At 37.9% G+C, this 24,470-nt stretch overlaps 1 protein-coding gene across 1 annotated transcript; it reads right to left on the bottom strand.

Moving 5' to 3' along the window:
- Positions 1-1,317: 1,317 nt before the first annotated feature.
- Positions 1,318-18,775, bottom strand: LOC119526315 (calcyclin binding protein). Its single transcript, XM_037825294.1, has 6 exons — positions 18,538-18,775; positions 10,880-11,099; positions 8,792-8,888; positions 8,384-8,483; positions 3,564-3,661; positions 1,318-2,211 (listed from the first exon to the last, which is right to left on the bottom strand). The coding sequence occupies exons 1-6, from the start codon at positions 18,556-18,558 to the stop codon at positions 2,055-2,057; spliced, it is 693 nt and encodes a 230-aa protein (XP_037681222.1). The 5' UTR covers positions 18,559-18,775; the 3' UTR covers positions 1,318-2,054.
- Between the last annotated feature and the right edge of the window lie 5,695 nt (positions 18,776-24,470).

Consider the following 24,470-nt stretch of genomic DNA (forward strand, 5'->3'; position numbering starts at 1 on the left):
AACCTGATGATTTTAGCATTTCATTGATGATCATTTACCTGGTCTATTACTTCATTAGGGGTTGCAATGGTGATTTTCTAATTCCATCATTTTTCCTACATTTATTAGCGGGAACTTTTCTGTAAGGAACTTTCCTTTATCAACAATTTATTTCGCTGAAAACGGATTTCTTACAAGAAAGGCAAGATGAATGTATGATTATCAATTTTCAAAATAAATGAGTTGGGTATTATATCAACTTCTAGTGGTAACAAATAATTTATTTTTTATTATCATTGTGACCTTTTTTATTTATTTAGCGTCTCTATCCACTCCAGTCATTATGCTCTTTGGTGCTCACATTGTTCCCTACCAATGAGAACCCCAAAGTTGGCTCCTGTACCGTTTACTTGACACAGGATATTTGGTATTTCCTTGCTTTCTGGCATAAGATAACCCTTGCTCACCTTGTACATTTCCTGTCTCATTTTTTTCAAGGGTACCCAGTCCTTTTAGTAGGAAATGGTGTAAATGTGCCTCTTTCCCCACAGTCTCAACACTCAACACTATTGGCATGCTAAACTTAAGTTTTTTTCTTTTTTTTCCAGTGAAAAGTGAGAAATGGTATATTTTTACTATTTCTCTTCCAAACAAGTTGAACGTTTTTATGTCATTTACACTTCTTTTTCTATAAATGTTCATAATTTTTGTGCATTTTTCTATCAAGTTATTGGAATCCTCTCACTGTTGTCTTTTTTGGTTACAGTGGGTTTTTTTATGTAAACTTTTTTTAAGATGATCAATATTTAGTTTTAGTCCTTTTAGATTTTAAGTCTCAGAGTGTAGGTTTTTCCCTCATTACCAAGTTATAATGGAATTCCATCCATGTCTTCTAGTACTTGCTCTATTTAGGCTATCCATATAGCTATTTTTAGTTATCCCAATATCATTAAAAGCCCACCTTTACTGTACTATACAAATTCCTTATGCACTTGAGTCTTTTTCTAATCTCTTCCACTGGTATTTACTCATGCACCAACACCACAGCTTATAGCACTTTGTGTTTCAGTATCTGGTAACACCTATCCTATATTATAAGCTATTGGTTTCTGTAATTTAAAATTGACACTTCTACCGAATTCTTTTGTTATTTGGTTGATTCTCTGGGATTTCTCCTCTCTATGCCTATAACTGCCTTTTATCTAACTGCACTGGCAAATACCTCCAGTACAATATACTATTGGAGAGTGTATGCATCTTCCTCTTGCTTCTGATTTTAATGAGAACTGTTTATTTTAGCCTTAATTTTTTCTGACAAAGTCCAGGACAAACATATAGTAAAGCTGTTCTTCTGCATAAAAATCCAACTTTATTGAACATAGGAATAGATGGAGTTTCAAATTATTCTTGCTTTATGCAATATCCATAAAGTTTTGAATAGTTGATCCATGTCAAAACTTACTAACTGGTACTTGCAAAGAGTCTTGTCTATTCTTGTCAAGTTAAGATTTAGTTTCAAGCCCATATTCATAAATATATTTAAATTAGAAGCATATGTGATTGGAGTATTAGGGCAAGGTAATGCATGGTATATGCACTGCTTAAGCTGCTTATAGATGAGGGCCAACATCTCTACTGTAATCTTCAAGCACAGGTACAAATTTGCATTTTATGCAGAAGCTAAGGTTTTACTCTTAGTCTTACATTGGTGGGAGCTGCTTAAAAGTAAGCAAATACTTTTGTTCTCATTGTTTACCTAAACAAAAACACACACAATGTGGTCTTATTATTAGGCAAGACTTGCTTTTTAACAATTTAAGTGAGGATGCAACCTAACCCTTTCTTAAACAAAATGACCAGGTGTACTAAGGAAACCATCTTTGGATGAAGTATTTAACAAGCACATTTTATTTAAATAAATCCTCCAGTAGGAGATGGAGAATTCATTGCCTTTACTTGCAAGAAGGCTATGTAAATAATTAGCTATCAAACTGTATCTGTACAGTTCCCCAATATTCCCTTATTGAAAATATCAATTATTTCCACATCACAGTTCCCAAAAAGACCTTTAAGTCTCAAAATTCTGTGTCTCCTTTGGCTTGCTTCTCTCTTGATTCCACCCATGCTTTATTAATGGTTCGCTTCATATCATCATCTCCATCTTCATAAATTTTCTTTAGAACATTCATCAATCCCTCACTAGGATCTGTTTCAGTGTCATAGGAGGGCTTTCTGTTAAAAGGAAAATGCACACAATAATGGAGAAATAAATATGAATGAACTCATATACTAACAGATCATCTTATAAGTATGAAGATATAGCCCAGAGAAAAGCATGGAAAGATACAATCCTGGTCATTAACGATGGTTGGGAGTGGAGGGGTAGAGAAAAGGGGAACTATCCAAAGCAGTATGTGAAGGTGTTTACAATTTAAATAGCTTACATAAATCCTCTTAATAAAACAACACAGACCCACAGCGCATGAGAAAGTGGTCATCAAATGGTACAGGGTTATCTTGAGGAAATGGGTATCAGGTGATTTTTACCTTTTTCCCTCATTTACTTTTATGAATTGTTTCAATTTTTTAAAAAAATGTCTCCTTAACGAATTTGGGGAAAAATATACTTTCATTGAGGGAAAAACACAAATGTACATTACACCTGGACACATACTCCAGCTCATACACTTCTAATTGGAAAAGCCCTCCTCTTAAGCTTGAGATAGAGGGATCTGGGCCTGGAGGTCAGAGCAGTCTTTAATGTACCAGTACCTTTAGTTCACTGAATGGCCAAACTGGGCCAATTATCTTTAATTATTCTTTCACCATTAGTTCAATCACATCATTTGTTAAATGCCAGATTCTGTACAGGACACTGGGGATACAATAAGAGTAAGACAGGGTCCTGCACTAAGTAATTCAGTATAGATTTATAACTGATTTCACAGACAGTCCCATATGCCCAGCTCTGGCCAAGCACATGGCAAATGCATGCTGGCTATCAGAGGGGAGAGAAATGTGGATGACCGACTCGGTGCAGTACATTATCATTGCAGGAGGAAATTTAAAGCAGAGGAACATTTGACCTAGAATGGAAGTATCTTCAAAAAAACATTTTTTTCAATAGTCATTATTAAGAAGGATAAAAATATTACTTTGTATCTATACCAGTGGTATTCAAACTCTTAACTACATGTTAGAAACTCCTGTGGAACTGAAAAATATACATGGATTTCTAGGGCACTCTGGAATTATTCAAAAAGAATCTCTGGGAATGGGACAATATCTGTGTAGAAGCACCACTTGTAGTCTCTGCCAGGGTTAAGAACCAGCACGAAAGGAGCCAACCACAACGACAGAGATCTTTTTAAAAAGCAACTTACTGGGCACATGCCTCTTCAAGTAGCTTCCGACAGTTGAAAGGAGATACACAAGATAATCAGGTTTAGTCAGTGGATGACAAGAGGTAAACAGTCAAATCACAGCTTATACAGCTCTATTATCCAAAAAAAAGCAAACTCCTAAAATCTATAATCCCAGCTAAGAATACATTAAAATTCTTAAAGAAATCAAAGTAGACTCACTCTTTCTCTTTGCATTCTTTTTCAACCTGAGTCAGGTATTCCCACCGTGTGTTTTCTGCTTTCTTTCTACATAAGATAAGAACTGTATCAGTCTTGACCTGGAAGAAAAGCGGGAAAACAGTGGAGATAGGCATAAATATTCAAATTTTTATTCAAATATTTATTCAAATAATCACGTCTATATGTGTAGTTCCTGTCCTAGATGGTAGGAATACTTCGAAGAATAAGCCCGAGTCCCAAAACTTATGGGGGGGAGGGGGTGAAGAGGGGAGATCATAAATAGGTAAAACTGGAATACTTTCAAGTACTAGTAAGTGCTATGAAGAAAAAAAGAAGATATGGGCTGGGGGCAGGAAGGCCTCTCTGAGGTGAAATCTGAGCTGAGACCTAATATCTGAGGAAAGGGCCTTCCAGGGAGATGGTGCAGCAAGTAGTCATCCAAAACAAGATGATCTTGGTGTGTCAGAGAACTAGAAAGAAGGAGTACCTGGATGGTAGTGATCCAAGTTGGGGATAATGTAGTAAGAAGAGTGAGAAAGAGGCAAGAACCAGATTACAGAAGGCAGAATGGAGCACTGTGAGGAGTTTGGAAAGTGGAAAAGAGCTAGAATATAAAACTCTTAACAATGAGTCTTTTGAGTATTCCTTCCTTTGATATTAGTGGATGAAGGAGCAGTGAGAAATGGCTAATCAATAAACTATACTTTAATGTTACCTTTAGGCTGCCATGTAACTATATACAGAGATGGCAGAACAGCCAATGTTCACAGCAACATTATTCACAATTGCCAAAAAGCAGAAACAACCAAACACCCATCAACAGATAAACTAGATGAATAAAATGTGGCATATACATATATACAGTGGAATATTATTCAGCCATAAAAAGGATTGAAGTCCTGAACCATGGGATAACATGGATAAACCTTGAAGACATGTTGAGTGAAATAAACCAGACACAAAAGAAGAAATATTGTTATGGTTTCACTTATACAGGGTGTGTTTGTTTGGGGTGAGGGAAAAGTTTTGGTAATGGAGACTGGTGATGATCATACAATATTGTGAATGCAATTAGCACCACTGAATTGAGTACCTGAAAGTGATGAAAATGGGAAATTTATATTACATATATGTTAGCACAATAAAATTTTTTTTTTAATTCTTAAAAAATTAAAAAACAAAAACAAAAACAAGAGCAAGCCAAGATTCTCACTTGTCAAAGGAGAAAGCTAAATATACATAAGGGAAGAAAACCAGAATGTGTGTTGTGGTTTTGGATTAGAATGCAATTATTGGTGTCAATTTATGGTTTTTAATATAGAGAAATAAAAATACATACATTAAAAAAAAGAACACAGCTGTACAACAAATGCATTAAAACTCATTTATTCTTGAAGACATTATGTTGAACGAAGTTAGCCAGAAACAAAAGGACAAATACTGTATGGTCTCACTAATATGGACTAACATTAATGAAGAAACTTTGAGAGTTAAAGCTGAGAACACAGGTTATCAGGAGATAAAAGATGGTAGAGATCAGGCATCTGATGCTGAAGGATTATAGAATGTTCAACTGTACTGACTGTGTAGATCCACAAATGGAGAGTGCAGTACTGTGTGATGGTGCCACAGTATTACAGGTGCACTGACCCAAGACATCTGTGAGTAAAGCTGAAAGAGGAGGGCTTGGGGCATATATGATACCAGAAGGAAGGATGGATGATAAAGACTGGGACTGTGTAACTTAGTGAAACCTAAAGTGGTCAGTGATGGTGATTAAATATACAAATGTAAAAACGTTTTTACATGTGGGAAAATGAATGTTAACCTTGCAAGGTGCTGAAAAAGGGATGGTGTTGGGGAAAAAAATATGATCACTACAACTGGAGTCTGGGGTTAACAGTAACATTGTAATGTGCTCCCATTAAGTTTAACAAAGGCAATATACCAAAGCTAAATGTCTGTGGGGGGGTGGGGGGTAAGGAAGGGGTATGGGACTTTTGGTAGTGGTGTTGCTGACTGAACTTATCGCTGTACTTTTATTTTATTTTTACTTTTATCCTTTTAATTCTTTTGTTTCAATTCTTTATGTGTAAGTGTTAATAGTGGTGACAAATGCACAACTATATGATATTGTAAATAACTGTATACTGTGGATGATTGTATAGTATTTGAATATATCCCTACAAAATTGCAGGGAAAAAAATAAACAGAGGGACACAAGTGCTGGAGAGAACTTGGAGAGAGAGAGGTATGTATTCACTGTTGCTGGGGAAGTAGAATAGCCTATCTGGAGGACAGTGTGGTGGTTCCACTAGAAACTAGGTATGTAGGTGTTACAAGGTCCTGCAACCTCATTTATGGGATATATACTTAGATGATCAGAAAGCAGGGACACAAATGGACATTTACACACTGGAGTATATGGTGGCAGTATTCACGATTAGCAATGGATGGAGGACATCTGATGAACAGAATGGTTAACTGGGGTGTATGCATACGTCAGAATACTGAGCAGCTACAAGAAGGAATGAAGCTGTGAGACATGCAACTAAGTGAATGGACCTTGAGTACAGCATTTTGAGTGAAGCACACCAGAAATAAGAGGACAAACATTATAATGCCTCACTATTACGGACTAACTATAATGTGTAAACTCTGAGAACTGAATCTTAGAGCACAGATTATCAGGGGAATGCTTATTGGAAATGGTCCCTAGACTGTAAGCTCTTACAGCAGTCACATCTATTTCTGAGTTGTAATGGTTATCTCTAAATCTTGAGATGCTGAGTTTCTTATGTATAATCTGGTTGGTCTCTGGAACTCTTATGTGTGACACCCAAGACTTGGGAGATAGAGCTTGACAGCTATAAATGTCAGTTATTACCCAACATGGCAACTGCTGAAAGAACTGAAAAAGAGTTCAGACTTCAATTAGACATATGAACAAAGCGGATCTGGTTAGGACTAAGGCAAATCAGGCCCAAGGGTAATGGACAATACTGACTGGGTTTTAAAACTACAACTTTTGTGCGAGACCAAGGAAGGGGATGTTTATTTGGTACAGGATCTATATTTTCTGTAGCAGACTAGATAATGTAACTTGTACTATCAGTTTGTCTGAACACCATGGTGCATGGAGCTGTGAATGGGAAGTGGGATATGGTGAGTTTATATAGGTGGGGTGAAATCCCAACACATCCCAGACTAATATGGGCAGAGAGTAAAAGTGTATTTGCAGGGCCCCCCCAAGGAACTGGGGAGAAATGTGGACATGTTGGCCTTCCCCACCTGGGTTATTGTTGATTTTCCCACAAACACTGAGGACTGCCAATTTAGTGGGCCGAGCTCTCAATCTGGGGGCTTTCCCTTGTGGGGCTAGTTGCTGAAAGGGAGAGGCCGAGCCTACTTGTAATTGTACCCAGAGAGCCTCTTTGTTGCTTAGATGTGGCAGCCCACTTGGCAGGTGAATTCACTGCCCTCCCCCCATATGGGACATGACATCCAGGGGTGTAAATCCCCCCGGCAACGCAGGAAATGATTCCTGCGGATGAGCATGGACCCAGCTCTGTGGGACTGAGAGGATCTTCTTGACCAAAAGGAAGAAGAGAGATGAAACAAAATAAGGTTCCAGTGGCGGAGAGATTTCAAGTAGTCAAGAGGTCACTCTGGAGGGTATTCTTATGCGCTATATAGATATCACTTTTTAGTTTTTAGTGTGTTGGAATGGCTAGAGGGAAATACCTGCAGCTGTTGAACTGCAACCCAGTGACCTTGATTCTTGAAGATGATTGTGTAACTAGTGGCTTGCACAGTGTGACTGTGTGATTGTGAAAACCTTGTGGCTCACACTCCCTTTATCCAGTGTATGGACAGATGAGTTGAAAAATGGGAACAAAAATGAGATGAAGAATAGGGTGGGATGGAGGGGATGGAAAGATTTAAGTGTTCTTTTTTGCTTTTAGTTTTATTTTGGAGTAAGGAAAAGGTTCAAAAATTGATTCTGGTGATGAATGCACAAATGTATGATGGTGCTGTGAATAACTGTACACTGTGGATGACTGTAGGGTGTGTGAATATATCTCAATAAAACTGTATTTTAAAAAAGTAAATGAACAATGGGGGGGAGGAAATGTGATGTTTTGGATGTTCTTTTTAATTTTAATTTTAATTTTATTTTTTGGAGTAATGAAAATGTTCAAGGATTGATTGTGGTGATGAATGCACAACTATATGACTATACTGTGAACTGACTATATACTTTGAATGATTGTATGTTACGTGATTATATCTCAGTAAAATTGCATTAAAAACTCATTTATTTAAACTGCTTAGAAAATAGGGATTGTCTGAATTAGTGAAAAATATTAATTGTTTTTTAAAGACAGTTTCATTGTTTTTATAGCTTCTACCAAACTCCTTCTAGGCTGTTTCCTTCCCTGTTTTTTGTATCAAAACTTACACATAGTGCCATCTAACAACAGCTACCATTAATTAAGCACTTTACATACAGTATTTCATTTCAACATTGAAATAAATTATTCCCATTGCATAAATGAGGAAACTGAGGCAGAGTGATTAAGCTGCCAAAGGTCACACAACTATTAAGTGGCAGAGTTGGCATTAAAATTTTTCTCAATGTTAACTATTTTAAAGTTTATTCTGCTCCTGATTTTACTGCATTATTCTTATAAACAGGCAGTGGGGTACAATTTACTGATCCTTGTTCTAGAGGACAAGTTAATTCTAGTTCATCTTAATTCTAAATTAGCCAGGGTCAATTTAATGATGTTTCAAAAGGACCAAAAAAGCAAACTCACTTTTTTTGAACTGCCTTCTACAGAGATGGGTTTTAAGAGGTTGTTCACAATCATGGAATAATTCTTCCCATTTAGATTCTTCACCAGTAGATCAAATGACCTATAACACAATAATGAATACATTATCTTTCTGGTTCTACGAAAGTTGCTCTACAGTTCTTGCAGAAAAGAAGCTACCAGTTTTCTATCAGGGTCTGCATTTGTCCATTCCAGATAACAAAGGGGTGAAGACACACCCCTTCAAAGTAGGTGTGAAGAATAATTAATTCTAAATTTAAGCACAATTTCAGAAACCCAAAGAATTTCAGAAACCCAAAGAAAAAAGCCCCATGCTAAGGCAATCTATGACTTTTAATGATTAATCTGATCACTGTCTTCTTCTCCATTATAATGAGAACTCAAACTCACCTCTCTGTGAAATGCACCTGCACATTCTCAGTGGGGACCTGATGAACTCCAGTTAAGGTAATGTAAATTTTGACAAATTTATCTGACTGATCCCATCCTAGCAACAAGAACAAAAAGATGGGACACAAATAAATCTCTGAAATTTTCTCTAGAACAGCAAATGCATGAGACTCATAATAAAACTGGGTAATAAATACATAAAAATTCAGTAATAAAACATGAAAAAAAAGATCTGGAAAATTATCTAGATGGAGAAACTGAGACTCAAAGCAGTTAAGTGAATCTAAAGTTAGTCATCTAGCAAATGGCAAAACCCGGATTCAAATCCAGGTCTACTGAACACAAAAGTCCATGTTCTTTTTTTTTTTTTTATGTAAGGAATTTTAATATGAAATAAAATTGTAATGGGAAGAAACATTTGAAGAACTCAAAGCATTTAATTTAATTTCATTAAATATAAATCTAATTTTATATACATATTTTCACTTAACCATAACCCTTCAGATTAATTAAAAATATATATAATATATATAAATATAATATATTTTTCTAAGTCCATGTTCTTTTAATTACTTAGAATAAACTAAAGAATATGATAGTTAGATACATTCTTTAAGAGTAGCTCATTTTCCCTTTTTATGGAATTATTTTTTGACCTATACCTAAATACCGGTAATTCTCTACCAAGACTGACACCTAAACATCAGTTCTGTTTAATTTTATCATTTCTGTTTCTCCTGGCAGTCCAACAAATGCAATCCTAGCTTCCCCAATTTCTTTCTGGAACAAGATAGCATACAAATTCAGAGTCCAATTCTTTACCCAAATCTGCTCATTTGACTAACCTATCAATATCTACTAAATGCTATTTCACTATATTATCGGACTGTTTACAAATTATCAACACAAAAAAACACACAAACTTCACATAAAAAGAGTACTATATATCAGTAATTATTTCCCTGACTGTTCCTCACAGAAAAGAAATTCAGTGTTAAACAAGAAACATGTCTGGAGAGTTCTGTGGAACTTCACCTTGTGTCTTCTCATTCAGTCCATCCTCCTCTTGATTGTTACAGGAGTTTTCTCCTTAAACATAAATCTAGGTTCCTGATTAAAATGTCATCTCCACCCTTCCCTAAGCCTAACACCTTCACATCAGTTTCCTACAGTCAACTGAGTATACAGTAAGTCTCTTAAGTACAATGCACAATGCTCTTTGCTATCTGGCCTCTACCCTAGCACAATACTCAGAAGTTCTTCATGCCTTTCATTTCTCTATTTGTGTCCTTTGCTTATGCTATTCCCTTCCTTTTCCATTTGTTAAACAAACTCTGAACATTCTCCCTGACTATTCCTTACCTCCACTGGAATTACTTCTTCAGTGGTATTCCTGTAACACTTTATAAATTTCTATTCAGTTTAGATAAGCAAATATTTAAAGTACCCAGTTTGCTAGACACTGTGAACACAAAGAAAAATAAGACTGTCCTTGCACTCATGAGGGTTCATCACTCAGATTCAAGCCACACTGCTTCCAAAACAAAAAAGTGAATCTCTATTGAGAGAAAATGGTATTATTACATTGTATAAGGTATCAGTTATATACCCGGGTCCCAAACGCACCATGGGCAGGAAGGGACTAGTCTTAGCCATTGTTTTGTTTCCACAAGTCAAAGCACAATAATGACACATATTAGGTGCTCAAACTTATTTATTGTATTCAACTGGATTCCTGTCCTCTTAATTTTGGTGGTTGTTTGACAAAGTGAAACAAAACCAAATGCAAAAAAACAGCTGTGTTCATATATACTAAATGAACATCAGAATACATTCCTTCCTTGTTGCTACACATCTTCTTTGTACTTAAGTCATACTGCTTTCACACTGACAGCTTCTAGAACATATCCTTTTATTTTTCATCTCAAAAAGCAAAGCACCTTATAAGTAAGAAATGACAGGCCAGCTTCCAAGCCACTATAAACAAACATTCAAAACTATTTTAAAAATTAATTTGTTAGCAGGTCACAACTGGGGAATAGGTTGCTTACAGGCAGAAACAATTGGATATAGGGGAATGAGTCATACCATAGTTACTGATTTTCACTGTATATCCTGTTGTAATGGGAGCAACTACAGCTGCTGGCTTTTCATTTTCAAGAGGTTCTGCCTTCCCTTGTGATTTCTGCTGCATCTTGTTCTTGATTTCCTTCTCAACCTTGCATTTTTCAGTTGTAAGGGCATCACGCACTCTTTTTCTAGTGGCTTTTTCCAGCAATACCTTCACCTCTTCCAGATCTTTCTGTAGCTGTGTTAAAATAAAAGATGAGTTAGCTATGATAAATAGGTAATGATCTGATATTGTGCTTATCACTTATTTCAACTTACTAAAATAAGAGCTAAGAATGAATAGGTTAATTTAAATTTTCTAAGACTGTGTTGCAACTTGGATTCTTCTCTTCAGGCTGCTGAAATTTAATTAACTCAAGCTTCCTTCTTTTTAAAAGAAAGCCTTAATTTTCAACAACAGATAATCAAGCCTAAAACTTCCAATTTGGTAGACAGTTATCTGCCTGTGTTTTAGAACACTGTATTTACAAGATACCTTTGTGATTTGTAATCACAGATACAGAAATCTCAAAAAACAAGAACAACAACAAAAAAAACTAAAAGAGTTTGTAGATTTCTTTTTAGCACTCAGCCCTAATGTAATCAGATATCAGGAATTTTTTAAAATTTAAAATTAAAAAGATGAAAGAACACATGATAACTGGTGAAGTACTACAGGCAACTTCACTGAGGTAATCCTTTTACATTCCTGTAACTGTTCCTTAGTGATCTTCCTACCTCAAACACCAAATTACTACACAAAAAGTCTTAATTTTCAAAGGAAAACAAAAAGCAAATTTCTGTGTGTGGTGTACTTTCTTTCTTTCTTTCTAACAGTCTTGTTCTGGAGCTCAGGTCACTCTTCAGTCAGAAGTCTGAGCCTTGGCTGCACAAGTCGAGGGAAAGAACAAGCAATAATTCAAAATGCAAAATACTCTTGGATCACTGAAAGCTAACCTTTTGAAAAAGTTACCCTGTTCCTGTTTTACTCTCATGACAATACATGGCCTATCAAAGTCTGTATTTCTATTTTCTAGAGATAGAGTCAACATTTATGAAGTTCAAGAGTTAAAGACACTGTTAGAAAATAAATGGGCTTTAATTTCTTTTCCAATTATTCTCTGACATATTGCAAACTGAAGTCTTTATAAGCAACTAACTCCTTTTTTTTAAAAAGACTACATTTTGGCGCAATAATAGCAACTTGACAGCATGAATCTTACATACCTTGAGATCCTATAAAAGGCTCAATATAGTAATGTTTAAAATCAGAAGTGTAACTGTGTTTGAAAGCCTTTTTTTCTTAATAGTCATATAAAATACATTAACAGAAAAACTATTATCTTCTTTTATCCCAAGTGTTTTGTTATCTCATTTAATGAAAAGGCCCTTCTTTTGCCTAAACTGTGCTCAGCCTCTTGTCCACACTCTCCCACCACATACAAACACATTGAAAAAATGACTCATATTAGAAGAACAAAAAAAAAAAATAAAAGCAAGCCCATCCTTTGAACACAGAACAAAATCCTTTTATTACCAAAAATTCACATTGATTCTAATATCAACATGATAAAAATAATGTACTGTAAAACGGGGTATATTTGTTCCCAGAGTAGATTCAGTTAAAAACAAATAGAGGGAGGGGCAATATGGTGGCATAGAGAGGAGTGGAATTTAGTTAGTCCCCTGAAGCAACTAATTAACAACCAGGAACAACTAATAAATAATCTGGAACTGCTGGGGGACAACAGTGACTGTCCAGACATTATACATCAACCTAGACTGGGTAGAACGGCTGAGATCACAGCATAAAATCTGTAAGTAAAAACTGCAGAACTGCGCCAGGATCCCCCACCCCCATGGCAGGCTGAGCTACAAGTCCTCGCTGTAGGAGAAAGCAGCATTCCTGGAGCAAGCTATAATATAGCTCAGCCCAGCTCAAACTGGGGTTTTAATTATCAAATGTGGACTGAAAATACAAGCTACAAACACGAATAACCCCCTAACAGCAGACAGAGGCTTTTAGAGACCACTGACCTTAAAGAGCCAGAAAACCCCTGTGCCCTGGGAAAGAGAGCCCAGAAAACCAGATGCTCTCTCTGATCGATGGGCGAAACTGGGGGGCTGTGGACTGGCTCTGAAAGGGGGCTTTCTTTTCCTTTTTCTCTCTCTCTCAACCTGAGTGGCTCAGTGGAGAGAGTGGAGAGAGCCTCAGCCATTTTGAGTTCGCAGCACTCTAACCCAGACGGGTGAAGATAACAGAGTCAGAGAGACAAAGGAGCAATTCAAATGCAGAAGATAACTCCCTAGGGGGTGTATATTCCCTAAGAGGAAGGAGGTGGGGCTCAGCTCTAGTGCCAGCCTACCCTTCAGAACTCAGACCCCAGAGCTTGGGGGAAAACAGCCAAAACAGAAACTGAAGAGGCCACACCAGTGGGGAGTGTCAGACTGACAGGTGCCACCTGCTGGCAGGTTAGGAAAAGCACAGTGGCTAGAGGCCTCACAGGAAAGTCTGTCATTCTTCTAAAATACAACCTCACAGAAACTCGAAATTGAATATAACCGCATTCTGAGACCTGAACCCTTCTGGTCTGGGAAAATCTGATTGGGGTAACCAAGGAAACCAGATGCCTAGACAACAGAAAACTACAAATTACTCTAGGAAAAATGAAGTTATGGCCTAGTAAAAGGAACAAACTTACACCTCAATTAAGATACAGGTGAGATATTGTTTCACTTTAATGAAACAATCAATTAAAGATTTTCAAAGAAATATGCTAAATCAATTCAAAAACCAAATCAACTAGTTCAGGGAAGATACGGCAAAAGAGATGAAGGATATAAAGAAAACACAGGGTAAACATAAGGTAGAAATCAGAAGTTTGAAAAAACAACTGGCAGAATCTATGGAAATGAAACACACAACACAAGAGATGAAAAACACAATGGAGACATACAACAGCAGATCTCAAGAGGCAGATGAAAACACTGAGGAACTGGAGAACAAGACACCTGAAAGCCTACACACAAAAGAACAGATAGGGGAAAGAATGGAAAAATATGAGCAACGTCTCAGGGAATTGAATGACAACACAAAGCACATGAATGCATGTGTCATGGGTGTCCCAGAAGGAGAAGGGAAAGGGGGCAGAAGCAATAATAAAGGAAATAATCAATGAAAACTTCCCATCTCTTATGAAAGACAAAAAAATTACAGCTCCAAGAAGCACAGCGTACCCCAAAAAAGAATAGATCTGAACAGACCTATGCTAAGACACTTAATAATCAGATTATTAAATGTCAAGGACAAAGAGAGAATCCTGAAAGCAGCAAGAGAAAAGTGATCCATCACATACAAAAGAAGCTTGATAAGACTATGTGCGGATTTCTCAGAAGAAACCATGGAGGCAAGAAGGAAGTGGTGTGATATATTTAAGATACTGAAAGAGAAAAACCACCAACCAAGAAACCTATATCTGGCAAAACTGTCCTTCAAATATGAGGGAGAGTTTAAAATATTCTCTGGTAAAAAGACAATGACAGAGTTTGTGAACAAGATACCTGCTGTACAGGAAAGGGAGCACTATGGACAGACAGGAAAAGACAGTAGTGAAAGGTTTGGAACACACTTTTGGGTGATGGAAGCACAACAATGTAAGCACACTGAACAAAGATGACTGTGAGGAAGGTTAGGAGCATGTGGGACACCAGAAGGAAAAAGGAAAGATAAAGACTGGGACTGTATAACTCAGTGAAACCTGGAGTGCTCAACAACTGTGATAAAATATACAAATATGTTTTTACATGAGGGAGAACAAATGAATATCAACCTTGCAAGGTGTTAAAAATGGGGTGTTACTGGGGAAAAAAATACAATTAATACAAACTAGAAACTATAATTAACAGAAACATTGTATTATGCTTCTTTTAATGTAGCAAAGGCAATATACCAAAGCTAAATGCCTGTAAGAAGAGGACATAAGGGAGGGGTTGGGACTCTTGGCATTGGTGATGTTGTCTGATTCTTTTATCGTACTTTAGTTTAATTCTATCTTTTGTTGCTTTTTAGTGTCTTTTTTTTTCTTTCTTTCTTTCTTTTTTTTTTTTTTTTGCCTCTCTACCTTCTTTGACTCTTCCTCCTTCTTTGTGGAAGAAATGGAGATGTCCTTATACAGATAGCAGTGATGGTGGTGAATGCATAAATACGTGATTATACAGGGAATCATCAATCGTTTACTTAGGACAGAATGTATGGTAGGTGAACAAAACTGTCTTAAAAAAAAAACGGGTTGAAGAAAACTTGAGGGCACTATAATGAGTGAAATAAGTCAGACACAAAAGGATAAATATTGTTGGTCTCACTGATGTGAATGAATTATAGTATGTAAACTCAAAGACTTGAAATATAAGTTACCAGGATATAGAACAAGGCTAAAGAATAGGGAGCAGTTGCTTATTATGAGCAGAATGTTTAATTAGGTTGAACTTCAGTGTTTGGAAATGGACAGAGGTGACGGCAGCATGTTATTGTGAGTAACTAACAGTGCTGAATGGTGTGTGAACGTGGTGGAAAGGGGAAGCTTAGGGTCACGTATGTCACCAGAAGGAAAGTTGGAGGTTAAAATATGGGACTGTATAAAACAGTGAATCTTGTGTTGGAAAATGTCCATGATTAACTGTACAAATATTAGAAATCTCTTTCATGAACTAGAACAATGTATGACAATATAACTAGAAGTTAATAATAGAGAAGTATATAAAGAAAAATATACCTACTGCAAAGTATGTACTACAATTTGTAGTATTTTAACATTCTTTCATCAACAGTAACAAAGGTACTATACCAAAACTATGAGTAAATAACGGAGCGGGGTTGGTTAAGGATATGGGAGGATTTGAATTTTCTTTTTTGTCTTTATTTCTTTTCTGGAGTAATGAAAATGTTCTAAAAATTGAAAAAAAATTAATTTTGGTGAGGGAAGCACAGCCGTACGATGGTACCGTGGGAACTGGTTGTGTACTTTGGATCTTTGGATGATTGTATTGCATGTGAACAATCTCAAAATTAAAAACAAACAACAACGACAAAAAACACACATATAGAAAGGAAATGTATCAAGTCTGAACAAGAGTTTTTGCTTTTGACTGGAATAATTCTTTTTCTTGTAGACTCAAAAAAGAACTGAGTATTAAGCAAGGGATTCCTCCTATGTGGCTGAATTCCCAGTCCTCTTTATAGTCAATATTGGTTGTAAAGGACGCTTTTGTAAGGTATCCATTGACTTACAACAGGCCTGTTTTGGGTAGTTCTTCAGCTCTTCCCTGTTATTTGCAGACTTGAAACCAGTGAAAATGATCCCTTTGGTGCTTTTCTTGCACACAAACTTCATACTATCTCCTACTCTATCTTGGACATCTTAATTTATTTTGTAATTTTCCTTGCCTTTGTGGCATGCATTTGTTTTCCTTTTGCAGAAATGTCTCACCCTTGCCTTCCTTTTGAGCTACATAGTAATAATCTTTGGTAAGCATAAACACATTCAAGCTTTATCTTTTAATATTTTCAAATTCTTCCCCATAAGGCATTAAACTTCATATTTCAAAATGGGCAAAGGACTTGAATATTTGATATTACTTCAAAAAAGATATATAAATGGCCAACAAGCACATGAAAAGAGGCTCAAGACATCATTAGTCATTAGGGAAATGCAAATCACACCCTCTAAGATCACTCTAATAAAAAAAGCAGAAAATAACAAGTGCTAGCCAGGATGCTAAGAAATTATAACCCACATATATTTCTGGTGGGGATGTTAAATGGTACAGTGCTTTGGAAGATAGCAGGAAGTTCCTCAAAAGGTTAAAAGTAGTGTTTAACCTTTTGACCAGCAATCAATTTCACTCCTAGGTATGTACCCCAGTGAACTGAAAACACATGTCCACACAAAAACTTGTACACAATATTCACAGTGGCGTTATTCACAATAGCCAAAAGGTGGAAACAATTCCAATATTCAACTGTTAAAGAAAAATGGTAGTATGTTCACATTAATAGATTACTCCAGTTATAAAAAGAATTGAGTAGTGACACATGCTACAACATGGATGAATCTTGAAAACATGATGCAAAGCAAAAGAAGCCAGCTATATTCTATGATTCAGATCATATTCTATGATTCTATTTATGTGAAATGCCTAGAATGGGCAAATTTATAGAGAAAGAAAGTAGACTAGTAGTTGACAGAGGGTGGGAGGTGAGGAGGATGAAGCAGGACTGCCTAATAAGTACTTAATGGGTTTCTTTGTGGGATGATGAAAATGTTCTGGAATTAAGATGGCTGTACAAGGCAACTAATAACCACGCAATTGTAGCCTTTAAAATGGTTACAATGGTGAATTTTATCTCAATTAAAAACACAAACACAAAATACTTCCTAAATGTATATTTCTAAGTACCTCAAATTGACAAAGCCCCCTACTTTGAAGAGAATACTGTGCTATCCCTATGCATAACTGTAAAGTCACCCGAGAAAATCCCAGCACATGGGACCCTGAGGCCTATCTTTAAAAGGGAAGATAAACTTGACTCAAGTTAACCAGATCAATACTTAGGCACACACACACACTACACTATTTTTCTTTAGTTAAAGCATATTCCTAAACGTAAAAAGACAAATTTGATATTTCCTAGTATTTGTTCTTCATACTGAGGGGTAAAAAATCCAGAAAGCGAATTAGTTAATAGACATCCAACACTTTACTGTAAATAACACTCACTTATTGATACACCACGGTTATGCCAGAAAAAGACCAAAGTTATTATTCCTATCTCGCAGCTAAGCAACCTAAGTGTCCAAAATGGTTAAGTCCCCCATGTTCAAAGTTTACAGACTGTACAGGTACACAAAGGCTGTTTCCTATTAAATTTCCGATCACTAGTTACAACTATCTTTCCAATTTATAAAACATATCGTAGATTACTGTTTGCCAAGTACTGTTTTAAACACTCAGAAAGATTAATCTGTTTAACAGCCCTATGAAATAGAAACTGCCGTGCCTCAGAGAAGCTAATTAACTTGCCCAAAGTAACACAGCTACTCATTTGTGTAGAGAAAATATGACAGAATTAAAATACTGGGACCAAGGACTATGGAATGACACCCAGTTTTGGCAAGCAGCTTTACTTTAATTAAGCTCATGGCTTCTGGTTCATATAACGGGAACGGAAAGAGCCGGGAAAAACGGGAAGGTGACTAGGTCTCACAGCTCCACCATCAATCAGCACTACCTGCAGTCGCGACACACCCCTACTCATCCTCCCGGGCCGAGACGGAGCCCAGACACTGGCGACGATCGACAACTTTCCCGGGGTAGCGGAGGCGTGGAGGCCCGAAGTGGCCGAGTAGGCAGCAGGCGCCGCTGCAAGCTGGGTAGGGTGGAGGAAGGGGAAAGCGCGGGGACCAGAAGACCCAGGAGGGTTCCGGGAAGGAGGCCCGAGGGTAAGGCGCTGCGGGCCGCCGCAGGGCAGCTTAACGCACTGGGCGTAGGGCAGCGGTGGCGGTGGGGCGCTAGTCACTTGCAACGGAACTAATAAGCACCAGTTTTGATAAGCGAGGGAGATGAGGCCGATCCCTTACCTCTTCCAATGCTGAAGCCATAGTCGGTTGGGTCAGGCCGAAGACCCGAGCTGCAGCGGCGCAGGAAAGGGAACAGGAAACACCGTACGGAGCACGCTCACCCTGAGAGTAGATCGCTCCGGATCTAGTCGCAAGGCCCGCAGCCTGTGCGCACACCTGACCCTGGGTGAGATCGCGGATCGCCTCCAGCACGCGGCGCCTCTGGAACCTTCGCGAGTTAGCCACCGCCCACCCGTAACACCGCCCCTCCGAGCCTGGCCTCGCCCCGCCCCGTCCGACGAGCTTCCTAGCAACGCGCAACTCTCACGCGCTAACCGGAAGTTCGATGAGAGCAACGCCTCTTCCTCCCCGCTAGGGCAACTTGTTTCTTACTTCATCGTGTTTGCCCCGGCTGCGCAGTCGCGGTACTCTTCCTTCGCGTACCTTAAGCCAGCCCCGGAAATAACGTAAGGGTCTTCGAGTTCAAATCGGAAATTGACTAGAGAGTTCAGCTGCTTCCGTCCTCTCTAGGGCACCGATTCAGCTGGACTCCATGTTGCCTAAGTAGTCTGTGAGTCACTGCGAGAAAAGGGGAGAAGGAGCAGCGTCGTTATATAGCAACGGAGGAGAACGAACAAGTTACATGTGGAGATTTCCTAAAGGGAACAGATTGATTTTCAGTGGGTTCTGGAGCGCTGGAGACGTCATCACGATTTAGCCTTTGACGTGGTGGCGTCATCACGGATCGCGGTGGGAGGTGGGGCTGCGTCAGCCACGTGACAACCTGGCTCTCGACCTGGGTGGATTAAAGCTGCTTATTGGAAGTCATTGTTTTGTGGTCGTAATTATGGTGTCCTTTTTCTCGTTGACTCTTGAAGCCTACTTCCTTGGTGACTTTGCCTCCTTCACCGAGCATGCTGTGGGTCTCTAGTTCTCACTTGGGTGTGGGTTCGATTTAAATAGAGTCCATTGACCATCGGACGGATGTGCCTGGCTGAACTTTCGTGGGATTGCTTTCTGCCCCTTTCCTGGCTTCGGCAGTCCCTTTCAGGTCCCTGAGAAGCCCATCTTTTAGATTATTTTAGCCTCTGGTATTCTCAAGTGTGTGCAACACGGTCGAGAACATAAACACTAACTCCTGAGAAGTCAAATAGTCCGCATTCAGCTCTCTGGATCGCCCAAGGAAGCGATTACGAACAGCAAGTCAGAAGAGGAAGAGCTACTAGAAAAAATGCGGTACAGAAGCAGACGCAAACATGGGTCTCACAGACCTTAAAAGAAAGAAGCGAGGCATAGAAAAGGTCATAATGTATGGTTCCATTTAAAGTAAACAAAAACAAAATAAAACAGTAAATAAGTCTATGGTGTTAAAAATCAGTTAAAAATCATATTTACCTGGGTGGGGAGAGCAACTGACAGAAAGGCGCCACGAGGGGGCTTTTGAGGTTCAGGTGATGTTCTGTTTCTAGAGTCGGAGGCTGGTTACGGTGTGTTCACTTGGAGGTCATTCTTTTATATAGTATATTTAATTAAAATTTATATATTTAAAAAAGTCCAGGAGGGGATTTTCTGAGGTGATGGAAATGTTACAGATACATACAGTTGTCAAAATTCATGGAATCAACTAAGATTTGTTCATTTCATTGTATGTTACTTATACTTCAATTTTAAAAAGGTATCCAACCTGGATAGATGGAATTATTTAGTATTTAATTCAGTAGGAACAGATAACCTGTTGCACTGGATGAAAGCATGACCTAATGCTGTGATTTTCAAGTTTGCTTGATTAAAAATGTCTGGGACAATTCCATCCCCAGATAGTCTGTAGCCAGTCACGTGGTTTTAAATATCATGTATTATGTAAATAAAAGACATGACTCCCAAATAGGTATCTGCAGGCTCACCACTCCCTTGAGCTCCAGATTCTACTTAGATATGTAATAAACATATCAAGTTTTGCTTGCCTAAAAATAAAAGCCCAATTTGTCATTCTTGCTCCCCAAAATAGCTTCTCCATGTATTCTCCACTTTAGTGAATGGTCACTTCATTCTCTTAATAGTTCAAGCCTCAGGGTCATACTTGATTCTTCAATCTCAGGTCCTACATCTTATCCTATACCAAGTCTTACTAGCTCTATCTTCAAAATATATTGAGAATCAAACCACTTCATACTACCTCCTCTACTACCACTCAAAATCAAGCAGTCATCTGTTCATCTGGATTTTTAGACTCCTACTACTGTTTTGTTTTTCTGCCTGTGCCTCTGTAATTAGTTTTTCATAGAACAACCAGAGTAATCTTTTCAAACCATTGCATGCCTTTTCTTAAAATTCTCCAGCAGCGTAGAATAAAGCCCACACAATTTACCATGACATAATATTCTGCATGATCTTAACGTACCTTTATAAACCTCATGTCTTAACTCACAGAAATCATCTGTCACTACTTTCCCTATCCCTGGTTCAACCACTCTGGCATTTTTGCTATTCCTTAGACCTACTTGCTTTCATATTCAGGTTTTTACTCTGCTTTCTCTCTGCCTGGAATGCTCATCCTCCAGATGATCACATGGATCATTTTTTCACTTTATTCAAGTCTTTCAAATGTAACACCAGGCGACTCTTCCTGACTGTGTCAGAGTTTAGCCAGAGAAGCAGAATCAGTGGAGGTAGACAGACAGATAATTGATATATGGACATATATCTGATAGACATATAGCATAGAATTATTACAAGGAATTGATTTACATAGTTGTGGGGGTTGGCTAAGCAAGTCCAAAATCTGAAGGCCAGGCAGGCAAGAATGGAAGATCATGGGCAGGCTGGGCCCCATGAGCACAGGCTGAAACTTTCCCCAGCAGGCAGTCAGGGAGGGAAGAACAGGGGCCAGTGTAGACTCCATTCTTCTTGGGGAAACCTCAGCCTTGCTTTTAAGACCTTCCACCTGATTCAATCAGACTCACCCAGGTCATCCAGGACAACATCCCTTACTCAGAGTCAGCTGAATAAGGGCTTTAATTCCATGTGCAAAATACCTTCACAGTAACTTTCAGTGTTGAGTGAATAACTGAAGAGTGCAGTCTAGCCAAGATGCCACAAAAAAACCATCATACTGACGATCTTACCAATTTCATCCTCACCACCCTCACCGTTATTCTCCACTCTTCTTCATAGCACTTATTACCACCTGAAATTTATGAGTCTTTTTCCCACATAGGAGTCGTTCTCAAACAGGGGCAACTTTTGCCCCTCTACCACTCTCCACCCCCACGTTTGGCAACATCTGGAGGCATTTTTGGTTGTCACGACTGAGGGAGTACTACCGGCATCTAGTGGGTAGAGACTGTGGGTGCCGCTGAGCATCCTACAGTGCATAAGACAGCTTCCACAACAAAGAATTATCTGACCCAAAATATCAGTAGTGCTGAGGTTGAGAAACCCTGCATTGGAGTGTGAGCTCCTCAGGGACAGGATCTTTTTGTTCATTTTTAGCACTTAGAATAGAGTCTGGTACAGTATGCCATCACTACACATTATTTGAATGAATTTAATAGACCTGAAATCTGTACTTTTAGTATAGCCCCAGTGATTCTTATCAGAAAAGTTTGGAAAACAGACCCCAGATACTGAATAAAGGCTTTAGATTCTTGATTTTAGATACAGTTTCTACTTCTTATGAGCTATGATTTGAGGCTATTCATTTAAACTCTCATAAGCCTTGGTTTTCTTATGTCTAAATGGAGATCAGAATATCTAATAACATTGTTTGGGAATTAAACTCAGGTTACTCACATAAAGGCACTTAGCACAGTCCCTAAAACAGTAAGCACTTTATAAATGTTAGCTGTTATTTTTATAACTCAGCCACATATATCCACGAACCTGAATTGAAACTTATCAACTTATCATGTCATAGAATTGCCCATCTCTGAAGTCTTAAACTCTAAAATCCCATATTCTGAACTGTTCCCCGTTTTTCCAGCACTTCCTGATTCCGACCAAACCTATTTTTAATTTCATTAATACTGCAGTTCTTTAATACCTCCATTTCCCCCTTTTCTACTGCCCTCTCAAGTTAGCTTTCATGATCATCAATTTTACTGTTCTCTTCTTCCTCCCTGGACTCCCTTTGCCCTCTTTCATTTACTCCACTTAACCAGCAAGACTCCAACCCTTCTTTCCTTTCCCCTAAAGGAAAATGATGATTATCTTCATTCTCTCCTTTCTGCAAGCCTTTAAAACAGCTCAGATCTCCTATCCTTAAGGGTCCACAAAAACTCAATGCTCCCCTTTTCTAGCTGTATCCTATAATTGTCCTTACCTCTATCATATGGAACCACAACTGATAACCTTGCTGCCGACATTATGAATAATTGGGTAGAGAAACCAAAAACAACTGAATTCTGAAATAAACCAGAAACAAAATATAACAGCAACAACATATATATGTACACATCAGCATCAGGGTCACCTGTCTAGTTCTGATCCCCCAAATAAATGAAACCTTGAGCCTTTCCTATAAAATTAGATTCCTTAAAATCAAACAAAATCTCTGACTTCTGCAATTATATCTGAAGATCTGCAATAATATAATGGTGAGAGAAAATTGTTTTCCCACAATAAATGGACTAAGTGTAGACTTTATAAACTGGAAATTGTATAGTTTTTTCCTTATAAAATACCTGTTCTAATTTTATTTGGTGAGCTGGTGTTTCTAAAGATTGGGCTTATTTGCAAACTTTCCTTGTAAGTAAACTTTTTGAAGATTTTTTGAGTTTTCTTTTAATGGTAATCAAAACTCCTGGTACAGTTTTCAAAATTGTAAAATCAAGACTCATGCAAATATAAAAGGAAAATGTGACAATTGAAGGAAGCATCATCCATCTCTCTTTCTAATGTTGACCCCTTCACCTGATTTTATCCAGCTCTTTAATTAAGGAGCGAATGATAAGTTGTTAAAATTGCTTCAAATTGCACTTGAGTAGCTGGTATTTATTGCCAATTTAAAAATGAAATGTTAATATAAGATTGCTAGGTTAGATACAAACTGGTTAATATCTTACAGAGTAATAAATTATAAACTTTGGAGTTATGTGTTCCACTGAAATCATTTGTATGTCTACTAGATAAAAACCTGCAAATTAACTTGTAACTTTGCTAAGTGTAGGACCTTTATTCAATAGTGATTGATGCGTGAACAAATTACAATCCCCCAATCCTTGGATTTGTCTTTGAAAAGAGAACACTCACCTTTGTTGCCTTATTTCCAAGTTTTGGAAAATTTTCTTTTCAAAAGGAAATTCTCCCTTCTTATTCACTTGTTACCCCACTGCAATCAGCTTTCCTGCCTCCCCTACTTACTGTTCAAGACCACTCATAACATCTTAATTGCCAACTTTAGTGGATATTTTGTGAATAATTTTGACTTTGATATAAATTTTCTTAATGATTAAAATGTTGCACGGGCTAAACAAAAGGTATCTGTGGTCTGGATTTGGACCACAAACTGCAATTTTACAACTTCTGATTAATATTTTTGAATACATGCTGAATTTTAAAAGCTGCTAATCTCTTGGCTTTTACTTATGTTCCTAGACTCCCAGAACAAAATGCAAATACAAAGGGATACCTTTGGGATTCTCTCCACACTGCTTCCACTTTCAGGAGAGCCTTTGGATTTCTGTTTTAATTATCTGATATCACCCACAATTTTATACCTTGAAGGACTAGTGGCAGCCACTTCACCTGGCTTAGCAGATTTTTTGCAAGCTTTTGGACTTGGGACACTGAGATGCTAGCTCATTTCTGTGGGTCACTTGAAGACAGGACACATAAACTTGATAGTTGTGCACTCAGAAGCAGAGAAAGCTTGTTTTCAGAGAGAGAAGAATGAAGCAGATAAGCATCATCTTGCAAGACAAGCAGAAGACTGATCATGAGAATAGTTGCCTGGG

This window comes from Choloepus didactylus, chromosome 2, assembly GCF_015220235.1.
Source record: "Choloepus didactylus isolate mChoDid1 chromosome 2, mChoDid1.pri, whole genome shotgun sequence".
Taxonomy (NCBI): Eukaryota; Metazoa; Chordata; class Mammalia; order Pilosa; family Megalonychidae; genus Choloepus; species Choloepus didactylus.